Source organism: Rhea americana, unplaced genomic scaffold (assembly GCF_003343005.1).
Source record: "Rhea americana isolate MKP2758 unplaced genomic scaffold, rheAme1 scaffold_182, whole genome shotgun sequence".
Taxonomy (NCBI): domain Eukaryota; kingdom Metazoa; phylum Chordata; class Aves; order Rheiformes; family Rheidae; genus Rhea; species Rhea americana.
Window position 1 is genome coordinate 123,516 of NW_028185950.1, and position 18,565 is coordinate 142,080.

The 18,565-nt window shown below is 40.9% G+C and overlaps 1 protein-coding gene across 2 annotated transcripts in view; it reads left to right on the top strand.

Annotated features, from left to right (window-relative positions):
- The window catches only part of LOC146597493 (S-adenosyl-L-methionine-dependent tRNA 4-demethylwyosine synthase TYW1-like), a 114,416-nt gene that overhangs the window by 39,326 nt on the left and 56,525 nt on the right, over positions 1 to 18,565 (top strand). For both annotated transcript variants that reach the window (XM_085302013.1, XM_085302014.1), the window contains exons 11-13: positions 7,987 to 8,096; positions 13,577 to 13,754; positions 17,661 to 17,796. In XM_085302013.1, coding sequence (XP_085158139.1) covers positions 7,987 to 8,096; positions 13,577 to 13,754; positions 17,661 to 17,796 — 424 coding nt within the window. The remainder of the gene's footprint in view (positions 1 to 7,986; positions 8,097 to 13,576; positions 13,755 to 17,660; positions 17,797 to 18,565) is intronic.

Consider the following 18,565-nt stretch of genomic DNA (forward strand, 5'->3'; position numbering starts at 1 on the left):
AACCACACAACTTCACTGCAGCTCTCCTAGCCTCACTGAGGAAAAAGCCAAGGAGCCTGTTTGTTTTCTCTTCCTCATTCTGGCAAGAAGTGCTGTAGGTTAGCCATTTTCCCTGGGAATTGGATGCAGTTGAWGTTGGCTGGTCATGAGTGACACTTTTTGGCCCCAAACCAGGTGTCATGAGTGGAACCACTACTCAGACACTCATAGAATTATTATTTTTAAAATATAATAAAGGTGTAGTTTCTGTCTTTATTCTAAACCTTCCTCCTTGGCCCTGGAAGGATTGCGTTAGTGGTAGACATGTTGCGTACCTCCAGCATCTTACTGGAGTAGCTGCTAGCTCCTGCTTCCATGCTGTCCTAGTCAGAGGCTGGCATTAATTTTGCATTAAGGCAGACTTATGTCTATAGCTTCTCTGGAGAGCAGACATATATATYTTTTTTCTCCTCTTCCCGCTCCCCTGCTGTCGTGCCTTGTTGATGTGTGAGTAGTTGTGCTGAAAGCAAGGGGGGGCTGGAGACCATAATTACTTCAACATCCCTAACTCATAATTTGCTCTGCAAAAATAGTCTGTCACTACGCATTACTATTTTCAGTTGCTCTCACTGTGCTTGTAGCATCTCTTTAGCTTAATTGTCTAAATGGAAATGTGTGCAAGTGACCAAATCTTTTAATCAATTAGAGCAAGTGTGGGGACTGAGTTTTCTGACACTGCCTCTATTGCAGCACAGTCACCAGGCAAACCTAATTTGATTACGTCCTCTGGCTGAGTGTCTAGAACACAATCATTTATTGTGGAGAGCTGGGACGGCTGAATAAGATTTAAATTAATAGGTTTTATTATTTTGCATCTGAGGAGGAAGCAAACCAAACAGAATAAAATATCCCATAAAGAAAACTGGTTCATATTTCTTTTTGTGCAACTTTGTGATGTTTATAGTTGCATTTGAAGGTTTCAGCTTTAACTTGTACCAGCTGAAATTCTGTTCAGACTATCAGAATGTGTGTGGCCAAAATACAGTGGTTAAGGACCCTCAGAATTAAAAATTAATCTCCCATAGGAAGGTTATTAATTTTAAAGAAAAGGAGGGAGAGAAGAAACATAGCTCTTAAACAGATTAAAACAAAAGTTTCTTCTCATTAAACAAGTTGCCTCTGGAGGCTAATTCTTCAGGGAAATGTGAAATATTATAATATGATCAAAGGTGTTGACAGCACTGCACATCTGCAAAATATATTCAGAATCTGTGCCTGTAACCTCAAGAAGTCTCTCTGCATCTCCTGATGCTCATCCTTGTTTTTCAGTATGTCAGGAATGTCTTCTCCTAGGATTAGAGTTCTGTAARCAAAAACCAGCTGAACTGAAGAAAAGTATTGTGACCCGAAGGTCGTCATTCTCTTCAGACCTGATTCTTCACTTGTTTCGTCTTTAGGCCTGCTGGGCTCTCAGGAGCTCTTGAAGTAACCTTTTAAATTTGGGGGAGGGTGGGAAAAGGTGTCAGAAAATACACATATGCTATCCATAGTTGAAAAAAAAAACAGAAACAAAAAACTCCTTGATCTCAGAAYGTGAATTTATGCACTGCTCTGTCAGCACTGTAAGCATCCATTTGAGGTATTTCCAGGAGAAAACATTGATGTGGTCCGTTGGGTAAGATGTGAGCTAGAACCTGGGTGACTGCCTCAGCTGGGTGCCTGTTCTCCAGCCTCTCAGGGTTGTTGGGGCTTTGCTAAGGCAGCGCTTTGGGTTTTGCAATGTTTGAGCAGGCTGAAGTTGCTTCGTGTCTCTTCGTACTATAAAAGAGAACGCCCTGCTGAGCGTTACCAATTAGATACTGTTTTATCAAATCTAGGCATCAAAATGTGGGGGCTGTGGTCACTGTCAGTGTAGTCAGACCCTCGGGTATTATCTGCCACATGAGGATTCCCAGCTTCCTCTCTGAAGTAGGGGTTATTGTCATTCCTATTATGCAAAGAGATGTCATGAAGGGATGAAAAAAATACTACCAAAAAAAAAAAAAAAATTACTGTGACTGAAATCTATGCTTTTCATCTCGTGACCTTGCTCTATCATGCTGTGTGTTTTTATGGCCTTGGACTTCTTGACTTTTGTAGCTATTATTATTGCTTTAGGTACTTGTAGCATTGGTAATCAATATAATGAAATTATTTGCTACAAAATGCTCGTATCTGCCTTGACAGTTATTTCAGGTGGTTGATAAGTGCTACCCAGTTCTATCACTCCATCAGAAGTAACCGATGACTACCTGGACTTTGAACATGACCTGGTACATCCTGCTGCTTTAACTACTCTAATTTTAAAATAGTTTTTAAAACTGCCTATTGAGTGTGGTGCATGTTTTGCTAGGAAAGAATGAAATCTATTGGCGTGGTGATGAGGCAGACTTCTGTGGGGTGCTCAGCATCACCTCCCTCTATAAAGTGTCCTCCGTATATAGCATGAGCATTTGGAGGTTTCTTAGAGCTGAGGTGTCATTTTTCAGCATTGTGCATCTTTCATTCTTAAGATTCACAGAAATGTGAATTAGAAAAGAAGTAGATCCTTCCAAACTCTTCTAAAATACTGTCCTCTCTCAGCCCAGAGCAACTAGCAAAACGAACCTGGTCTAAAGTAGTCCTTCCTGTTGGAAGCAGTGTGTATTGCTGTCAGTCAGCATGATGGGAGAAGGTACTCTCTTAAGAAAAATGGTKCATTTCTTGATTCAGCAACTGATTTTTTTAAAAAGAAAAAACAAAAGAAAAAAACACATAGGGGAACTGCTGGTTAAAGGTTTAAYTGCAATACAGTTTCAATGGAACAAGGAAACTGGGTTGATCTGACATGTTTTGTTTTATCTAAAATTCAACAATTCATTTTGGGCTGTTCCTGAAAAACTTTAAGTCATTTTTAAAACAGCTGAAATGAAAAGACTTAAGTTTTTCTTTTGAAAATACTGAATATTTTGTTATTTTTGAAATGAGAAGGGTTTTTTGAATATCTGGATGTCCAAATATTTGACTTTCATCTCATTTTCACATTTTTTTCCTGCTCTGAAATTGTTTTCACTTCATCAACACTCATGAATATTTCCTTGTCTTCTGAAAAGCTTTATAATGAGTATATCCAAGAAAAGAGGAAAAAAATTATTTTGCCCACTCTAAAATMTAACACAAGATTGCTCAGAGCAACATTGAAAAATAACTATCTGTTATTTTATGGGAAGTTTCTATGGAAATATTGTGTTCCACTTTCTCAACAGCTCAGATAGGGATTTTTTTTAATTGTTGCAAGAACTTCTTTTTTTCTTTGTAAGTGAACATTGTCTGAATGCAGAAAACAGATCTAGAAGGAACTTGGAATCTTAATTTATCTCCAGCTACAAGGCAGTGTCAAGTGCATCTAAATCAGTTCTGACAGATATTTTGTCTAACCAGTTCTTAGAAATATGGAGTGATGATATTTTTATGGCCACTGTAGGTAGTCTGCTGCAGTGTTGCACTGTTGCCCTTCCTGCATGCCCAGGTATCTCTCCTGGTTGTAATTTTAAGGTTGTTGCTCCTTCTGCACACATGGAGAATAGTCCATCCCTTTACTCTTGGTAGCTGCAGGCAAATATCATCTCTTCCCTTCTGCCTGTCTTTGAGATTCAAATCTCAGTGCTTCCATCTGCCTCTCAGGCAGTGCTTTCTAGGACTCTGTCTTGTACTGTCATCCCAGTATGAATTTTTGCTGCTATATAATATTGTTGACTGCTGTTCAGTTATGATCGCTATCAGCTCCCTCTTTGTAGAAGCACTGCCTAACTGTGTGCTTCCTCACATTGCATTTTGCAGTCAGCTGAAAACTTTGACAACACAACATAACATGATCGATGTGGTGATGGTTTTTTTTGTTTTGTTTTGTTTTTTTTTTTAATTGCATGCCATCCTCCATGAGTTTGCTTCTCCTTCCATCTTGGTTGCACCTGCAGGTGTGGTAAGTCYGCTTCCTGATCCCATCATTCAGCTGTTGAAATAGAATGAATAGGGCCAGTCCCAGGACAGAAGCCTACAGATTCCCTTTCAGAYAGACATAATTGCCTAATGAACCAGTGCAACTAATCTTTGATTCAAATTTTCCATCCTGATGTGTATTCTCTTACAAAATAATTCTAGCTACAGAGAGTTCCTTTGGGCAGATTGTGAAAATGTCTTGTAAAACAGTATCACAAGCTAGACCTCCAGTTTTTATCTTTGCCTACAGAGCTGTGGTCTTCAACGGAATGTTCTTGACAGACTTGTGTTAGCTCTAACTRATGTCCATGCTGTCTTCTGAGGGTTACAAGCTGTTTTAGTCCATAATTTTCTGAGGAACTGGAGRTTAAAGACTGATGTAGAAATCTTTGCCCTCTGAAGTGAGTGTTGCATTAGCACTTTTCCAGTTTCTTGAAATCCCTTTCACCTGTTCTCCAGGATCTCTTAGCTTATGGCTAATAGTTCTGATACTCCATCAGCCAGTTCATCCACACTCTCTAGGATGAATTTGATGACACCTAGACATTTGAAAACACTTCATTTAGATAAGTACTCTAACCTGTCCTCTTTCTAGTGTAATTTGAGTTCTTTCCATTGCCATTGGGGAGAAGCAAAAGAAAAGACTCAACACTTGGTTTTCTTGTCCCYATGGAAAAACATTAAGCTTTGCTTCCTTGCGTGTTGGACCAACATTTCACTTCTGCCACGTAATCCTCATATCGTTACAGGGAAAGGTTTTCTTGTTAGCCTTTTTATATGTCCTTTACTAGTTGTACCTTATTTTGTGCTTTGACCTTTCTGATTATGACCCTATACTCTTATGTCCTCCTTTTTATTTTCAGCTGAAGGACCACTAAGGTTATTGAAGAGATTGTGATTCTGCCAGATTGGTTTCTTGTTATACTTCATGTCTTTTCTTTTTATTGCCACAGTTTGCACTTCTACCTTAATAAGGTTTAAAAAAACTGTTAGTTCTCCTGAACTCCTTTGCCTTGAAACTTTCCTGCTCTGGGATCTCACCTGTAAGTTTTCAGARTTCACTGAAGTCTGCTTTCTTGAACTCTGTTGTTCTGCTCTGTTCCTCTTGTCCATTCCTAGGAATCATATTCTCTATCCTTCAATCATCGCTGCTGCTAGCCTTTCCTCACCTTCGTGTTCTCTGCCAGCTATCAGCAGCAATCATTGCTCACTAGAGTAAATGATGCTTTATATTTGTGCTTCATTTTCCCTCAGAGTTCCTTGGAAGACTCAATATTAAGTTTTGCTCACAGGAGAGTACAGCTATTTTAAGAGGATCATTTGTTTGCTTATGGCCACGCCAGGAGTCAATTGGAGAATCAACATTCATTTAAGAGTCCTGACCCCAAGACCATCTTTACTCATGGTTTCTGACTGTCTGCTAACAGAGATGGCAAGAGGCACAAATCCAGAAATTGCCAGACTTCAAACAAACAAAAAACCCCTTCCTCTCTATATRAGCAGGTGCAGGGGGGAAATGCTTCTTTTTTGTAAAGGCACTGCAATAAATTCCCTTTCCTGTTTCCATCACTGGAATTAGTAATGCTGAATGGACTTGCCCCGATGATCAAGCAAAAGCTGATTTATTAAAGCAACATAGAACTGATTAGGGAGCTGAATGCACTGCTCCACTGAAGCATACGTTTTCCCTCACTGAGGTCTGATTGACARTTGGGGACGTTTTGGTAACGTTGGCAAACAATACTGGTAGATCAGAGGTCTGATGAGAATGCRAGAAAAGTTCAGTGGGGGGCCATCTCCATTAGCTAGGGAAGAGCTGAGAAGTCCATGTTGTGTTTGGCRTGATCTTTTGTCACTTTCTCATGGTGGTTTGCTGGAGTAGTCATGACTTGTCTTTGGAGTATTGGGGCAGCTTCTCAAATTAGCGTGTTTCRGACCTGAAGTTCTCTAAATGCATAGACCCAAACCTTTATTGTACTAGTATGATGTGTTATTGTGAGAAGGGCAGGAGTACTGTGCGCAATTACCTGCTGGTATTTCTRCTTTCAGTGCTTCTCAAGATTTGGATAGTTAGTGAGGTGGATGATGTAGGGGGTCACAGAGCCTGCAGGGGAATGGAAAAGTAACAGTGAAATTTCATGTGTGCAAGAGACTGTGAAACAGTCTTATAAGCCACCAAATATTTGTGTTTCTTTTATATGAGTGGAGAACTGCTTTTTGCCAAATAAGCTGCTTTGTAGACATGACCTGGTGTGTTTAATAAACAGTTAGAATGTGTTAAAAATTCAAGGACTGTTAAACACTAATAATTAATGGTTGTCCAGAGTGCATCAAGAGTCTATTGATTTTCTGCCAACTTGCCCTATTAAATGTACAAGGTACAAGCTATGTAGTTAAACATGTAAGGATTTTATAAATGCTTTTTTATAGCTAGCATTCAGAAAATTTTCCACACTGGCAGCCTGAAAAAGTGGGAAATCCAAAAGGCAGAGTTGTTTCAGCTTAAAGGTTATTATCTTTGAAGTGCTAAAGCAGTTTCAGAGAGCAGTGTTTTGAATTTTTGCCCTTGAAGGGGACAAAAACCTTTGGGCCAGAAAGCTACTTTAGCAGATGCCAGCTCCAGAATTCATGTATTTTAGTGCTGTGAAAATATGGAGCTGCAAATCTTTCTCACTTGAAGGAGTTAGTCGGAGTCTTGATTTGTCCTTGCTAGACGTTGAACCAGCCACTTAATTCTGAAAAAATGTTTCCCTATGTCTGTCCTCCCTCAATTAAATATTGAATGTCACGTCCTGATGCCGTGTAGTTGGAAAACTGAGTAAGTCAGCTTCTCCAGGAATGATGATGAGAGCAGCAGATGAACCAGAGATCTGCGGTCAGAAAAYGCTCGAGTTTGTGTTGCTTGATATTGTGTTCTTATCTAGAGCTGTGTTAGTCCGTTAATGCTATTTCTTTCACTAGGGAGAGGTCCATACTCTTACAGAGACTCTTTCTGGATTGTAGGCTGTCTAGATGAGACCATGTTGTGTACCACACGAGTTGCTTGTAGTATTTCATCTGCTGGTCAGGATGCATGTTGTCCAGGTGATTTAAAATACCTTAACATCTTTTCATGTCAAAGAAGGGAATGAGGGGAAACTTCTAGTATCTTCCAACTGTGTTGATACTGGATTTGCTTGGATAGACCTTTTCCGTGTGAGAGTAGCGATCCTTTCTGGGTAGGTATGGTTGGCTTTTTAACAGAATGTGCCCAGCTGTTTAACRGTTGCTGTCCTTCAGATGAAAGATGGATTGCTTTTATTCATCCAGTCTGCTTTGGCTCAGAGAAGTTAATGTTTTGGGTTTTTTTTATTTTTTGCATTGGAGTTTCTTAGTAACTAGCAGAACTCAAATAATGAGAAGCCTCTACTGAATAAATCTGGGGAGTTAAGCAGATCCATCACAGATGCATCTCTGGCGTATTGTAAACTTCCTAGTCTCTTTATGTATTAGTAGTAGTCTGCCGCATTTGTCTTGTTACCAGAACATTACACAGGGATTGGGTTAGAAACAAATCTTTCTCTTCTCAGGGAAGCAATTGGTACCTTTACAGTAAAGCTAAAAATTGCTTAAGACTTAGAGTAATTGATGCAGCTATGGTCAGAAGAGGAGGTAGAACTAGTTTTCMTTTATTACAGAAGCCTTTCTGGCTGCAAAACATCATTTTAAATGCTTAGAAACCTCTTTCCCTTGATTCAAATAGCTATGTTAATTTTGGTATGAATTGTAAGGTCCATTTTTCCTTCTGGGAAACTGGAGCCTGGGAGGAAAGGAAGATAAGAATTATTTTTTWAAGATCAGATCTGTGGGTTGTGTCAGAAGTGGGATCTTGCTGCAAACTTACTATTGCTTTTTATTTTATTAAGCAATGCCAAAGTACTCAGGGCAACAGATGGATTCTTCCTTGTATGTTACAAAATGCAATGAGTAACTCGGTCTCTTTTCCTTCAGACATCATACAAATCCGGTGGGTACAGAGTGGCGATGGAAAACGGATCAACCTGAAATGATCTTGCAGGAGGCTATTGAGAACCATCAGAATATGATCAAGCAGTTCAAAGGTATCTTCTCCTATTTTCTCCCATTAATGACACTACTGGAAGATAATCAACAGCAGCATCTTCAAAGCAAAATTCAAARCATTTTGATCTGCAGAATGCTAGGAAGGAAGCATAAAATTTGTAACTAATTTCAGAAAGTGTGCAGGTGTGATGCTTTCATGGCACATTGATTACTTGTTTTCTGAGACATTTTGCCTTTTTCATGGCATTAGAACATTGAGTATCATTTGCTRCCTTTGAGAAAGTTGAATGTAGTTGCCTCTTGGGCATCTTTGTAGCTGTTTTGCTCTTTTCTTGGGTGAGGGTGGAAGCTTCTGTAGTGCTAAAGCATTCAGTTGTACGTGTGTTTATTCTTGTTTGGGGTTTTTGTTTGTTTTTTGATAAACATTTGTTTGTAACTGAAGCTCCAGGTGCTAAGCACCTCTTAAGCCTCTAAAAATTACTGCATCTTGCTTAGCATATGAACTGCTTGTGAGTTCATTGTACATCTGTTATATCTATTTTATTTCTCTTTTCTTTTTTCAAACATAAAACTTGGCTATTCTGCCAAGGTCAACTCTGTGCACTGTAAAAGCTAGCCAGCTTGGCAGGACGGGTCTAGAGCTCTGCTCTTCCTAATTGACAGTGGAGGCTGTGTGAGCAGTGGGAGGTAAATGAAGCATCCGTAAAATGTGCAAGATGAGCCTTAGCCTTGGCTGTCATTTTAGGAGCTCATTTGTTTGTCTGTGTGCAGAGAGAACCCAATGGATTAGAGATGTGACAGGGAAGAACTATTGTCAGCAGAGGAGAGTTACTYTGTCTCATTCACACTTACATAATAGGAGGAAAAGTAACTCAGGTTAGGGTCCCGTGAGCATCGTTTTACTCATGGAGTTGCTAGTTTGAATCAGGCACTCAGGCCAAGACCTCTCYAGGAAGTCAGTTCCGTAGAAGTTCCCATTCTGAACTGGATGGAGAACAGCCAGAATAACAAGTTCTRGCTGTACACTGCACGTATAGGGAAATACTATGGGATTGAATTTCAGCTCGGGAGATCATGAGGAACAAGTAGGTGCTGGGGAGAATGGGACAGAAGTGAAGGTGTTGCCATAGGATAAGGGAGAAGGATGTTAATTTGTCAGAGAAGTTCCTTAGGGAAGAGGTAAGATAAGAGGAGCTACAGCAGAAGGAAGCATTTGATGTTGGTAGTGCATTTCCATCACTCCAACCAAAGCACAGCTGCCAGCAATCAAGGCAGGGCAGTCTGAGGAACTGGGAATGTTGTTCAGCAAGAAGTTGGAGGGTTCTGCATGAGTGTTGTGATAGCCCTGTGTGTCAGTCCCAGCTGGGAGACCCATGTGGGACGATGGACTAAGGGGCAACAGCTGTGAGCTGCTGCTTGGCAGGTTCAGGTTGAATGTAACATTAAATAGATTAAATAAGCTTATTCTGCAGAAGGAGGTGCAGCTCTGGGACAAGTCTCCAGAGAGGTGGGGGAGCCCTCCAGCCTCAGACGTTTTCAAGCATTTTAAGCAAAGCCACTGTCACCCCRATCCAGCGTGGCAACTGTCCTCTTTGAGCGGGAGGTTGGCCTAGAGACATGCAAAAGTCCTTCTAACCAGCATTTCTGTGATTTTTGTTAGAACTATTAAAAGTCCTAAAAGCAACAACTTGCTTCCCTTTTGTTAGGCAGCATTTGACCAAAAATAATAATTTATGGGACATTTTTCAAGGGAAATATGTTGTTTAAGGTGACAAATACTTTTGCATGCAGCTTCTCTTGCAACTGATTGATGTATTGCCCTGTAGRGCAGGAATGTCTGGTGTTTACAATGGAGAAAGGTGAAAAGCAAAATTCTTTTTGCAGGTATCTGCAAGTCTGACCTTCTGCTAAAAGCCAAGCAAGGGAAACAGTTTAAAACCACCTTCAAACTTTGTAATAGCTATCCTGTTCTCTTACTACCCCTTGCTGTCTTCACAAAACAAAGTATGGAGGAGGAAAGAATGTAGATAGGCTTGGGAGCATTTGAAAACTTACTGAACTTATTTTCAGCTAAACAAATTTCCAACATTCCCTAAAACTTGCATGTACTTCCTAAGCACGGTTATACTTGACCTTGAACAATGAAAGGGGAGAAAGTCTGAGAAGAGCTCTGGATTAGAATTGTGTTGCAAAGTGAAGAAAGAAGATGTGTTACATTTTTACAGTGATAGATGACAACACGCTTCCTGTCTTGGGAGCCAAAAAGAAAAAGGTTTATTAAGCCAAAGAAAAAACATGAAAAACTTAAGCCCAGTAGCCAGCTATTACATTCTGTGAATTTTACATTCTCCTTTCCCTGAGGTGCGTGTGAAAATATTGTTAGAGTAGAATCAGTGAAGGCAAAATTGAGTTGAAACATTGTGCAGTAAATTGAAGCCCCGGGAGAGAGTGTGTATGGTGTCAGAGTTGTACTCTGTCCAGGTTGGAAGTGCCTCAGGCAGAAAACATGACTGTCTAGTTCCACAGAACTTAGCAGCATGCCACAAATAGTAGTCTGGATTTTATTATGATTGATTAAAAAAAAAAAAAAAARATTTGAGCAGAGTGATGGACTAGATTGCTTTGTTGTAGAGGGGGAGAGAGTTTGGGAGGGAAGATGGGTTGCAGCTGGGCTGAGTAGCTCTGACCAGGTGCAGTGTGGACTGCCACGTTGGCTTCAGTGAAGTTTCCAGCTGGGTGCTGTGCACATCTACTAATTAAGTGTTTGAAAACTGACCCCTAAGGTAGAGCAGACCAGATTATTCAAGCTGATGGAGAAGAAAAGCATGGGGAACATGCCTTAGCTAGAGGGCCCTTGAGGCTTTCAAATGCAGTAGTGCTGCTGAGATAATACTCTAATTAATTTGCATAAATTGGTGCTTCTTTTTAGTACTAGTGCTAGGCTTTACGGTCTAATGCAGATGCACAGACTTGCTGTGCATGCTGAAGGAAATGACAAACTTGCCTTGTAATCTGATCTATTGATTTCACTCACTGTAGTAAAAAAGGTATTTTCTGAAGAAACAGAAAAATAGATGGTGACCCTCCACCCTCAGTATAGGAGTCTCTATATGCATGCTTTTAAAGGCGATGATACGTCCTCTCCTCTTTTATTATTGCTATGCTTGGCATGGCTTTTGAAGACCACAGCCATTAATCAATATGTCACACGATTCTCCTTTAAAGAAACCAATGGAGAGACATRCTACTGATAGGGAGCTAAGGTGGGAGATGTGAAAGAATTTGATACATTTTCTAGGTGGTGACTAGTAAATCTCTGTGCCCTTCTCAAGGGCATACACAGAGTAGGAACATAATTCAAAAATAGGAGAGAAGATGTCTTAGCCCTGGTTTAGCTTAGGAAAGGCGAASAGAAATGGAAGTGCATTACCTGAACTGAACTGGGAAGCCTTTCTGGCTTACAAGTTGTTGTTTTGAATGATTGGGTCGTAAAAAGAGACCTAAAAAGAGATCTCAAGTTGCGTGTATTTTATCATAAGAGTAGATGAAACACATTCCTTGTCTTCCCACTCACCTGCAGTGCATCTGTGATCACTGGTGCACACACACTTGCAGAGGGGTACCTGATATCAACAGCCAGCCTCTCCAGGGTGATGTGCCAGATGATGCTTTTCTTCTCCAGCAACCGGTAGGAGAGCAGCAGGAGTCAGCCCTTTCAAGGGAGATGTGCTGATCAAAGGTGTCTTGGCTGCATGTGAAGCAGGGGCTCCCACTGAGATCTGAACTCAACAGGACCCAGAAGCTGTAAGTCACTGCCTCTTGCAGGTGCAGCTCACGTTCCTAAGGCTCCTAGCTCCTGCTTCCCCACTGGACCTGTTGTGTGCCATTAAAAATCTCCCCGTGCTCAGACTTTGAAGTTCATTGCTGGCTGAAGGCAGAGGGAAGACCGTAAACGGGAGCAGAGTTCGAGTGCRGCAGTGTTACAGCAGCTGAAAGTGTCAGAGTTCACATGCTGCTTGGAATAGCCACTAATCTCTTAGTTTACCTCTGTCTAGCTTGTGATTTATGTGGTCAAACGACTGCTTATAAAGCCTCTCTCCTCCTCTGCAGGGTGTTTAATATGTGCCAGGTTTGCTGTAAACTATTTTGAGAAAGTTATTCTTGAGAGCTTTACAGATTTTCTTCTGTCTACTTATAAAGCAGGCACTGTAATTATCATAATCCAATTGCAAGATACCAAGGAAGATAGATTAATTAATTCCAAAACATGACCTACAGTAGTGTTAGGCATAGAAATGTCAGTCCTYTAATGTACGTGGCTGAGAGTCTCCTTTCTTTTCAAATTACGTTCTCATTTAGTTTTGTCAAGTTTCTGCACAATAACAATCAGTTTTGTCACCTACCCAGGACTGAGTCTAGCTGGTTTAAAAGGCACTAAGCTTTGCTCTGATCACAAACTAGCTTTTCTGTGTGAGGCTGAAGTAATACCCCTGAATGTCTCTCTTCATCTTGGCTTTGCAGCARAGTGTGTAATTTTCTGTACTGTTAGAGCTCCAGCGTCTAGGCAACGTGAGGTGAGCTGAGGACCTGGTTTCAAACTTAAGTTTTTGGATTTTTGTAAAACAGACCAACCCCCAATCCAAAACCTCAGATGTTATTCAAGTGCATCAAGGCGTGTAAAGGAAACGTTAAGCGACATATTTGGAACAAAAGCTTGTTTGTGATCTGCCAAATTCATTCAGGATTCTGAGCACTTTAGTCAGGTACAGATGGGACAGAAGAATATTCACCCCTCTCCTCTGCTGTCTTGTGGGTATTATGGAGATGGTTCAGGTTGGTTAAACCTGCATCTGATAGCTGTTTCACGTGGATGCCACACTTGAGTTTCTTGCTTTTTTCTCTTCTGAAATTTTTCTTCCCGGTCAGAACTGTGCTGTGTTGATTTTTGTTTTTAAACGAATCCTCTGTCTCTGTGGAGTTATGTTTCACTTAGTTGCTAGTATTGATGCATAGTGGTTTTTGCACTGTTTGCCCAGTATGCCCAGCTCCTTTCAGGAGTTTGTCTTCGCTTGACCATAGGGCTGTTCTGTGGTTAGCAGTGGAGAGAAACATAACCTCATTTGCTCTTTCTTTTTTTTAAGTATCTACTTGTAGTGGCACTGATTTTATTTATTTTTTTTTTTTGTTCTTGTGTTTCTATCCCAGCATTTAGGCGTCATTGAGGACTAGCAAGAGAAATTTTGACTTGACTGTTACAAGTAAAAAGTAATCTTTCAGTTGAGCCCCAAACGCAGTGTGAATGGATGCTGCTTTGTGGCTTTCAGTAGAGCAGTGTTGGTTGACACTGGCAGCGGACTAGTGTCATCTGTGGCTGGTTGCGRAGCGGTATAGTTATTACTGGTCTCTTATTTGTGCTGCAGTGTTTTAGGTGAGGATATATGGCTTGTAGTAGGAAATGATTGTAGGTACTTGGTAGCGATTGGGGGTAATTTCTGCCTATTTTTTCCTCGTCTTGCAGGTGTGTCAGGAGTTAAAGTGGATCGTTTTGAAGAAGCAATGACAGCGAAGCACTGTGCACTGTCTCTGGTGGGAGAGCCGATCATGTACCCAGAGATCAACCGGTTCTTGAAGCTTCTGCACCAACATAACATCTCTAGTTTCCTGGTTACAAATGCACAGTTCCCAGAGGAGATTAGGTAAGAGTCTGAGAAAGTAACTCCCTAGTAAGAGATTTCTGTGGCGAGCTATGTTGTACTTTATTTTATCGCTTATCAGAGTCGACTCTGCACGAGTGCTGGCAATGAAAAGGACTATTCAGCATCTATTTGCTTTTAACTGTAATCTCTCTATAGTCTTTCTCATCTCTTTCCCAGCTTGATTTTTCTTTTCTGTATCTCTTAAACAAAGTGTGATTACTTCTGGAAGTGAAGTGAATGTAATATAGYATCTCCCAGGGGGGTGTGTGTKTGTGGAGGGGGGAAGAACAGAGYGAACTGTTTGCTGTGTTTTGTGCTTGGGGATGTAGATAACTAAGGTGAGTGTTTCCGACAGAGCAGGAGGCAGAAGTCATAAATCGTCTGTCTTGTTTGCCTGCTTCTGTTGCAGTCTGATCTTTGCTCTGACTCTACAAGAACAGCAATAAAGGCTCAAACCAAAGCTCTGTGTAGTCCAGCATCTCCAGGAATGGGCACTGAGGACAGTTTAAGCACAGATGAAAAGCACAGTGATTTATCATCCTCATCTGCAAAAATGGGATCAGTAGTTTTTACCTGGTTCTTGGAGGAATTGTACTAATTAGCATTCACAACAGTTTAATATACTCTGAAATAGCATTTACAAGTGCAAAAAATTCCTGTTTCTRATGGTTTTTGAGCATCCAAGCCACTTTTAACTAAGACTGAAGCAGTGTAGCAAAGAAATCTAGTTAATGCCCTTCCCTTGCCTGCAGTGTGAGCTGCAAGGTGACTGGGAGCTTGTTGGAACACCATCAGCTAAAAATGCATGCAAACTCCAACCTGGAGTTACCTGAGTAAGTTAACGGTGATATGTGGAGTGTTTTGGGTACTTGGTCAGCCTGTCATTTCAGTTCAATGCCTTTCCATATCAGTGCTCTCTAACAGAGCTTCCTTTTTACTTCCTTTCCTTGGTCTGAGTATGGCAGTGACGGGGGGAGAGCCGTGCAATTTTTGACTGAATAATTATACACTACAAAGACATTCCAGATGATTGAATAATTGTGTAATCAAGTTACTTTAAGTCATGTATTATGTGCCTGATAGACAGAAATTGCTCCTTCCTAAAACCACCATTTTTAAAAAAGAGACTGTACGCTATATTTTGAAGATCCTTTCTTAAGGATCTGCCAAATTTTTTTTTTTGTTTGTTTGTTTGTTTGTTTTTTTTTTAAAAGAGTGATAAAATGCTAGTCTTGCTGTCTTAAATTGCAACTACTCTTTGGCTAATCAAAGCAAATGATTTGCTTAATATGGGAATTGAAATATGCACCAACTTAATCTTCAGCTGTCAGCARTGGGGAGCTATAGTCTAAAACTTAGCCTTAAAATAGGCAGCATGACTTCTAGCACGCAGTGAGCAAACTCAGAAAGCGGCATGGAGTGTTTCCTGTGCCTAAGAAATAGGCCCACAGGCTCTGCAGTAGCATGGCTCGCTTGCTGAGTCCCAGGACTGATGCAGGCTGTGCCATCCTCTTTCCTCTCCTCCTCCTCCTCTCATATTTGGACTGGTGGTTGATCTGTGCACACATTTTTTTTTTTTTGGTGAAGTTAATCAGATATTGTTGCATGCGAGCTTAGATTCAGCTGCTTCCTGTCTCTTGTCCTATTCCTTTTCCTGGATCTATTAGTGACTGTGAACATGAGCCCTTATCTATGTGCGTACAGCATTTGCTCATGTTGATACTTTTTTTAAAATGTTGCCTATTTTTTCCTTGCAATTGAAAGCATTATGGCTAGTAGTCTGAAGCCAGTTTTTTGTTCATTAGTTGTTTTATGCTGATCAGTCAGGAGTTAGGCCTGAGTTCATCTTGCAAGTGGCAAATGCAATAATTCAAACTTGGTCTCTTGGACTGGATGTCAGCTGTCTAAGCCAGTCTTGTTTGTAAATTATAACCAAAAATAATGAAGAACCTTGGAAAATCTATTGTGGTACCGTGCCACTAAATTTCACAGTAATTATGAGATGTAGCCRTGTACGGGGAGCTGTTGCGTTTCTTCCTGGTGATGAGCAGGACTTCCTTGACTGTCCYCTCCATGCTTTCCCCTTGGAGAGCATGCACAAGTCTCACCTAGTAGTTTTAGGTCCAGTCACATCTGCTGAGAGCTCTGTGAACCCTGACTGGGATCTCTTTACATTGCTTCTTAGCTTTCTGCAGTATGATGGTGCTGAGTGTGCTGGCTAGTGCCTGTCAGTAGGATACATATCCTTTGAGAAGAGATTACTTTCTCAGCTCATGTTTTGAAAAAYGCTCACTCCATCTTCAGTGAGGCCTCTTAATTAGGCAAATGTAGCRTGAAGGAAAGAAAAGAATATTCTGGCTGTGTTGCTTGTAATTAAATACTTTGATCCATTTATGCCTAGAACATTTTGAAGATTGTGGCTTTTGGGCTGCTGGTCCAGAAAAGTTTTTTGACGCACGCACATACATGCACGCACAAAACCCTAAAAGTATTAAATTTGTTCTTTGCTGTTTTATTCTTCTGTCTATTTAGGTATAGAGAGAATGTGTTTAGCTAGGTTGATAGCACATTCATGTTGAGTGATAGGATTTTTTTTGACCACTAACAGCTCTGCTTTGTCTCATTCTGGACGGGTCTTGTCATTTTGTTGCCTTCAGGGGGGAAGTTTATTATATWTTTGGGTAGCATTGTTCGGCAGCTGAACAAAAGGTTCTAATTTCTTCTCTTCTAAAGAACCAAACCAGAATGAAAGTATAGCCTGTATCATTAACAGCCTTCACAAAAAAGCCTCACAAAAGATTCCTCCTTAATGTCATCTGAAAAGTGTTGAGAGCTAAAGAGCTACACAGTGCCATTTGGAGGCTGTCATYTCATCTCGTGGACCCTGTGAAGGCAAGCGGCTTCCTTGTGCTTACCCGGTGCTTGATGAGCGTACAGCCGTGCCACCACCCAGCGGAGGAGCGGGTGTCAGCATCCACTTGCTTCATCTGGTTTGTCTGTGGCAAGGGAGCTCGCTTCAGTTTGTCACTCGTTTGCCCTTCGTTATCCCTTTGCTAATAGACCGCAGCATCGTTTGCTGTCCTCTCCGCTTTCCCTGTGATGTGTGCGCACAGCTGGCTCTGTTACACCCTTGGGGTTGATGGGAATGGGTTGGACTGTTCGCAGGCTCTTAACACRGCAGAGGAGGTTTAATCTCGCAGACGTTACCTGTGCTGGGCTCATAAAAGCCACGCTCAGCACTGTTACATGACCAGGGACATCACTGCAGGATTTATGTGAAATATGGGTCATGTTTGTTTTATTTTCTAAACAGCTTTGATTTTTCTCCAAAAACTATTTGACTGGTGACACAAGCTGCAGGTAGGTAGGTTCTACCTGTCCAGCAGTAGAAATCGGCTGACCTACAGGTGTATTTCTACTGAACAGCATTACCTTTCTGCAGGCCAAGGCAAACGGTAGGGCTTTTGGGAAAGGGGTTGAATTTTTTGGTTTTTAACCTCAGAGGTAGAATACGAAGCAATGTCTTTCTATGCCTTGTGTGAACCCAAGGAGACTCTTCTCATCACAGCCAGCTTTGTAAAGCAGCTACACTAGCATGAAATGTGTTTCTGTCTGTTCATTAAAAAGTCATCTGAGCCCTCTGCACATGTGACACTCCTAGCCTTGGGGTGTATTATTTGGTGAAAGTAGATCTTAACTTCTTGCTATGAAGACTATGGCCATTTTGGCAAAGATGATCCATTAAAGTTTGATTTCCCTGTAAATACTGTGCAGTTTCTTTTACTAGTGGACCAGAGTAGCAGCTTGTTCTGAGTTACTATGTTTTATGTGTGCTTTGGTAAGAAAGCACAAATTCAGTTAGCAGAAGTGTCTGAAAATAACAATTCTCTCCTTTTTATTACYAAGGAACCTTGAGCCAGTAACGCAGCTGTATGTCAGTGTGGATGCCAGCACCAAAGATAGTCTGAAGAAAATTGATCGGCCCCTCTTCAAGGATTTCTGGCAGAGGTTTCTAGACAGTTTAAAGGCCTTGTCTGAAAAGGTACCCAGTTAAGATTTTTTTTTTCATTTCTTCTGTATGTTATCTACGCAGAACAGAAGTGGAAGATGGAGATGCTAAAGGGACACTGGAATGGGTTCTGGTTGTGCTTGGAGTGTTCTGCATGTTCTATGTATTTACATATAAAGCCCATCAAATCTGAAAGAATTTAAAGAAATTTCAAGAGAAAAGGAAGGCAGAATGTGTTTTTAAAAGGACAGTAAGCTTTGATGCAAGTATAAGTTACTGTAAGGTATAAGAAGATTATAAGATAATAGAAGATTTCCTAGTGAAGTGGTTTACACTGAAATCAGGCTGCCGAAGAAAGACTGAAAATTCAGGGAAGCCCGTGAGGAGTCATAAAGCCGTATGTGGTACTTAGCACTTGTTCCCAAAGGTTCCCTTGAAATTGAAGTGTGCAGAGGACATTAATGTGCGTTTGCTGAAGTTTACTAGCTCTAGTCAGTCACCCTAGTGCAATGTAGAGGTTAAGACACATTTCTGGAAGACTTAGCCGACGCGGTGGATCTAAGCATAATGGTAAGGATGCCCCTTCCTACTGCCGCTAGTTTGTGTCTATCTGAGGCAGCTGAACAGTGAGGTGCAGACRAATGGGCTCTAGCCTGTTACTGTCAGCTCAGAATTGAGTCTGTCATATTACAGTTTTATAGCAATTAATGAAACACTCATGGTGCGCAGCATCACGTGAGTTACTAGGGAAAGCACTTCATGGACATATCTTCTCTCTTGTTTACTGATCCTGTGCTCCGAT